Here is a 5,459-nt window from a genome sequence, read left to right as displayed (position 1 = left end):
CTGCAGTGCCCGCTCTCAGTGCCTGCCTACTCCCCGCCTCCCGCAGTGCCCACTCTCAGTGCCTGCTCTCAGCACCTGCCTCCCGCAGTGCCTGCTCTCAGTGCCAGCCTGTGCCCGCCTCCTGCAGTGCCCGATCTCAGTGCTCGCCGGTGCCCACCTCCTGCAGTGCCCGCTCTCAGTGCCCACTCTGAGCGCCCACCTCCTCCAGTGCCCGCTCTCAGCACCCACCTGTGCCTGCCTCCCGCAGTTCTCGCTCTCAGTACCCGCCTCCCACAGTGCCTGCTCTCAGCACCCGCCTGCGCTCACCTCCTGCAGTGCCCGCTCTCAGTGCCTCCCTACTCCCCGCCTCCCGCAGTGCCCACTCTCAGTGCCCGCTCTCAGCACCTGCCTCCCACAGTGCCTGCTCTCAGTGCCCGCCTGTGCCCGCCTCCTGCAGTGCCCGCTCTCAGTGCCCTGGCAGGCGAGGGGGGAGCTGGGGATCTTCTAAGTGGCTGACAGTGAGCATGTCCCACGAGATGCACCCTCCTCGGCTTTCAGTGCAACTAGCTCCCAGCTACCCAGATCAGCCATTGCGCGATCCGGCCAGCTGGGCTTGTGACTGAACGGCAGGGACGGGGTTGCAGGGGGCTGCGGGGCGGGACTGAGGGGCATCGGCAGAGCCTGGGGGCGCAGGACTGGACCAGCAGGGGGTGGCGGGGCGGGATTGAGGGGCATCGGCAGAGCCTGGGGGTCCCAGTTTAGACTCCCAAACATTGACCAAATTGCCCTCTGAATCCGGAGGGGGAAGCGGAAGAGAGTGAGGGGGCGGCACCCCTCCCCGTCAGCCCCGTGGCAGGGAGCCCTTTGAACCCGCCCCCAGTGGGGAGGGGCGCCCAGCCGAGGTGGCCCAGAGCCAGCTGGGAAGCAATCGCTGCTCCATCAAACCCTGGGGCTGGGGGGCCCGCGCTAGGGTGCAGGGGCCCAGCTGAAGGCTTCAAAAGCTGTGGAGCTGCCTCCTTCCCCTCCATCCCGCTCTGCGGCTTTCAGAGGCTCCGAGACCTGCCCGGTGGGGGCTCTGCCTCTCCAGCCGGCCCTGAGCATGGGGGTCACGTCCCCGCAGCCGCCGCGCCAGGGCCCAGCCACCAGCGGGAGAAGCTGCCACACTGGGGCGAGGGCAGGATTCTGGCTGTGCCACTGGCCTCCTGGCCCGGAGGCTGCCTGTGAGGGGGCTGTGAGCTGGAGGGCTGTGGAGCACAGTCTGCCTGTGGCCCCCTTTCCCTGGGCGGGGGTGAAATTAACCCACAGCCCCCAGGGGTCCTCCAGAAAAACCCAACGGCGTGATGTGCTGGGGTGAGGAGCAGAGCCTGAACTGTGCCCAGCAGACTGCCTCCCCTGGGCGAAGGGCCAGCTGGGGGCGGGGAGGAAGGGGCAGCCAGGAGTCAGTGCTGGGAGCGAGGAGAACCCACAGGCAAGTCCGGAGAGCGGCAGGGGCATGTATGTGGGAGACAGGATACGGGACCTACTCCTAGTGCCACTTGGCGAGCGCTCCCTCGGCGTGGGAGCGGCAGGCCGGGGTTCTAGTCCTGGCTGGGGGGCCCGGGCTGTTTCAGCAGCAGGTGGATGAGTCCTGACCTGCTCCTGCGCTGCTGGAACTGTCCAGGGTGCTGCAGTGGGGCAGGGAGGGGGCCAGAGCAGAAGCCAAGGAGGAGGTTTCATAGCAGAAGGCGACACAGAGAGAAGATACCCCCCCCACTCCCAGGTGACCAGGCAGCACTAACAGGGCCTGGGGCAAGGGAACAGCACATCCACAGGTGCCTGGCATGGAACAAGTTGGGGGGTCGGGAAGGACCTGGCAGCACAGGTCAAGTGGGGGGGGGTTTGTCATCCGCATATGCCCTGGGGGACAGACAGTTCATGGGTCCGTGGGGCAGGAAACCCCTCTGCTCTCGCAATGGATTTGGGCCTTAGCTTTTGAAAATCATTTGTTATACTTCAAAGGACGCTCTAGAGCGAGAAATGGCCGGTCCCTCCCTGTGTCCGAGCCCCTTCCAGCACTACTAACCGAGCTAACTTCCTTTCTGCCCCAGCCTGGCTGCACGGGCTCAGTTTCACTTCCTGGTTCTCAGTCCTGGCAGGGTGTGGTGGCTCGGGGCTTTCCCACGCAGCAGGGGCTGGCCCCAGGCCAGCACCACCCCTTCCCCGGCCCGCTTCGCAGTCAAACGAAAGAGGAAAAGATACTAATTGGTATTTAAAAATAATAATCAAACCATGTTCTTGGGGGTTTGGCCTGGGCCAGAGAATGAACCCCCTGCTCTCAGCGAACGCCTCAGGGACAGGAAAACGACTCGGGGGGGGGAGGGGGGAATGGAAAAGCAGAGCTGCTCCTACCTGCAGGTGGGCTGCACCCGGGATGGGATGTTCTCCCGGGGCAAAGTGTCGGCGTCTCTCCGCTGCGGAGGGGCCAGCCACAGGCCTGCGCCCCAGCCAAGTCCCGAAGTCTGGGTGTGAGCAGTGCACAGGCGTGTGTGTGTGTGGGGGGGATTTCACCCCGAGGGAGCCCAGAGAAACCCCGTCTATCTAATCTAGCTTCGACAGTGCCGCTCGGTGCAGTGTCCGAGCTCGGGGTGCCTCGGGCAGGCGACAGCATGCAGGGGTGCGGGCATGGGGCAAGCAGTCCCCAGCTCACAGGTCTCTGATGGTGAGGGACGTGCCGGGCCGGTCTGGCAGGAGCCAGGTTGCATCAGCCCTGTGGGACTCTCCCCAACACAGGACCCCAGGGTGGGGGAGCGGTGGGGGGCTGCCTAGGCAGCTCCTTACCGGTCCAGGCTGCTGATTGGACGGGTCGCAGGCCAGTGAGACGAGATCTTTCAGAGGGTCCTGCGGGTTGAGATGAGGCGGGTACCGTATGGCCGTGTGGGGGAAGTAGGTGGAGGCCGCCTGGGGGAGGATCGAGGTGGTGGGGAAATGCAGAGTAGATGAAGGGTGTGGGCTTCGAGCGATACCTAGAGCGGGAGAGAGACAAAGAGATGACCGGGGCGGCCTTCATTCAGAGTTCCGGGCCAGGCAGCGCCCCAGCACCCCTCCTGCCCCACGGGCACTCCACTCTGGTTCCAGCGCCCCCTTAACGGCGGCTCGGGCGGCAGCCCCACACGGCCCAGCTGCCTTACATCCATGACTGCATATCGCACCGCACTCGGGGCGTCGCGGTGGGGGCCAGGAGCCAGGGATTCCTGAGCCCTCACTCTGCCTCTGACCCCGAGGCCCCTCTATGGCCTTGGGCAAGTCACTGAACCTCACACCCAGTTTCCCCCATCTGCGGATGGGGACCCCGATCCTTACCTGCCTCTGGGGCCAGGGGGAAGGTGCGCGGAGGAATCAGCTGATGCTGGTGAAGCATTTTGCAGACGAGTGGTGCTGAGCATTGCCATTTGCAAACCAGTCCCGCTCCGAGAAACCGCCCTCCCCACCCCCACTCACACAGGGCCCAGCCCACAAGCCCAAGGTATGCTGGGCTGAAAACCGAGCTGGGTTCTTTCTGCCCCGACCCCGGTCACGCAGACCCTGCCAGACTGTAGCTGGCGGCTCTCCCTTGCAAACTCTTCAGGGCCGGGCCTTTGCCTGCAGGGTGCCTGGCAGGCTGTGGGCGCAGCAGAAATGATACAAGCCACGCATGCATTAGTGCAGCCCCTCCCCCAGGTCCCCCTGCCCAGCACCCCTTCCCGGGCTGTGAATGACAAAGGAACCCCCCCCATGCTTTGGGGGGCCTGGCCCCCCGCAGAGCCAGACTCACCGCTGTGCACGGCGATGACCGGACGGTGATGCTGGGTGAAGCTCAACCTCGGGGAGGAGTCCTGGGGCGACGGGCTGTTGAAGGGCGATTTGTCGATCTCCGTCTTTTTCACGGGGGAGATGCCTAGTGAGCCGTGAGAAAAGCAGAAGTGGAGCCATTAAGGGTCTGCCCCCCGCCGCTCTGGTCCACAACGGTGCTAAGGGGCGGCGTTTAAAAGGCCCGCAAATGAAATCCACAGCAGAGTCCATCAGAAGCACCATTCAGTGTCAGGCGTCAGGGCAGAATCTGACCCCCAGGGTCAGGAAGGGTTCCCCCTCCCACCAGGCACATGACTCCCCTGAAGTGCTAGGCTCAGAGGCCGGAGGCCAGAGGAGACGGCCAATTAACAGATTCACTCCGGCCCCGGCTCAAGACGCTGACAGTCCAGTGAAATCACCACTGTGATTGGGGGGAGTGAGTGGGGGGAACCCTCCAGCGACTGAGCCTGGGGGAGCAAACATAAAAGCGGCCACACTGGGTCAGACTAAAGGTCCGTCTAGCCCAGTATCCTGTCTGCCGACAGTGGCCAATGCCAGGTGCCCCAGAAGGAGTGAACAGAACAGGGCAATTGTCAAGTGATCCATCCCCTGTCGCCCAGTCCCAGACACTGAGGAAGGGGCTACGCTTGGCACTCCTAGGAGAGGGTTTGCATGGTGTGCAGCTCGGCGCCTACGGCTACGGAAGGGCTCTCGCGTGCCCGGCGTTAACCGGCTGCTGGGCTGGGTGTCATTGGCAGAGACACAGTACGGCTGGGTTATTGCCGCGCAGAGCCAGCAGGGGGCACAGAACCCAGAGACTCTCCTGAGGCCCTGTCACAGCCACTAATTTGCTCTCGTTAATTAGGTAGCGACAGAGGGATGGGCAGGAGCTTATGAAGTGGGTCACGTTCCCTGGCTCGACTGCTTGGCTCACAGGGTGTCTAAGTGACGTATTTATGTGTGCACATGTGTGTGCGAGTGCACAAGTGTGCATATACACGTGGGTGTGCAGCAGGGTGGGTATGTTTATGCGCAGGGGTATTCATGTGTATGTGAGTGGACATATGGGTATGCAGGGGTGTGTGTGAGCTGGTGTGTGTATACACAAGGGTAGGCGTGTTTGCACATGCGTGTGCATGTGCGTGTGTACACGTTGGTATACATGTGCTGGCAGGAGTGTCCATCCCCATGTGTGCAGGCGTCTCTCCCTTCCCCATTGGGCAGCCTCACCCCACTGCACATGGCTCCAGTTCCGTGTTTCCGACCCGCTTCTCCCCCCTCAGGGCGAATGGCCCAGCGGGGCCGGACCTGAGAGAGCTGGGGGGAGGGGCACACAGCAGGCGAACTGCACAAGCCACCCACCCAAACCTCGTCCTGTCCCCTCCAGGCCCCAGTCACCGAAACCCATCACCTGCCGCGTGAGCCGCGTCTCCTGCAGGTTCCTCCCATCCCGTCCCGTCCCTGCCAGCCACGCAGGGCCCAGGCTGCCACGGGGAACCTCCCGCTCGGCAGGGCACAGAGCACGGCACCAGCGCTCTGCCCACAGGAACAGCTGAGGCCATCGTCACACAACCAGGAACAGAGCAAATACAAGCCCAGGCCAGGCAGCGGCTGGGAAAATACTCAAGGTAGGGGAATCCAGGCCCAGGGCAGGCGGGGGCAGGGCCATACAG

The 5,459-nt window shown here is 63.8% G+C and overlaps 1 protein-coding gene across 3 annotated transcripts in view; it reads right to left on the bottom strand.

Moving 5' to 3' along the window:
• Positions 1–5,459, bottom strand: part of NFIC (nuclear factor I C) — a 149,022-nt gene that overhangs the window by 26,637 nt on the left and 116,926 nt on the right. For all 3 annotated transcript variants that reach the window (XM_026654916.2, XM_026654917.2, XM_026654915.2), the window contains exons 7-8: positions 3,770–3,892; positions 2,797–2,981 (exon numbers count right to left, since the gene is read on the bottom strand). In XM_026654916.2, the coding sequence (XP_026510701.1) occupies positions 2,797–2,981; positions 3,770–3,892 (308 nt within the window). The remainder of the gene's footprint in view (positions 1–2,796; positions 2,982–3,769; positions 3,893–5,459) is intronic.

This window comes from Terrapene carolina, unplaced genomic scaffold (assembly GCF_002925995.2).
Source record: "Terrapene carolina triunguis isolate 2854851 unplaced genomic scaffold, T_m_triunguis-2.0 Scaffold194, whole genome shotgun sequence".
Taxonomy (NCBI): Eukaryota; Metazoa; Chordata; order Testudines; family Emydidae; genus Terrapene; species Terrapene triunguis.
Note: the sequence above shows the minus strand (reverse complement) of the source record. Positions and strands in the feature narration are given on the sequence as shown.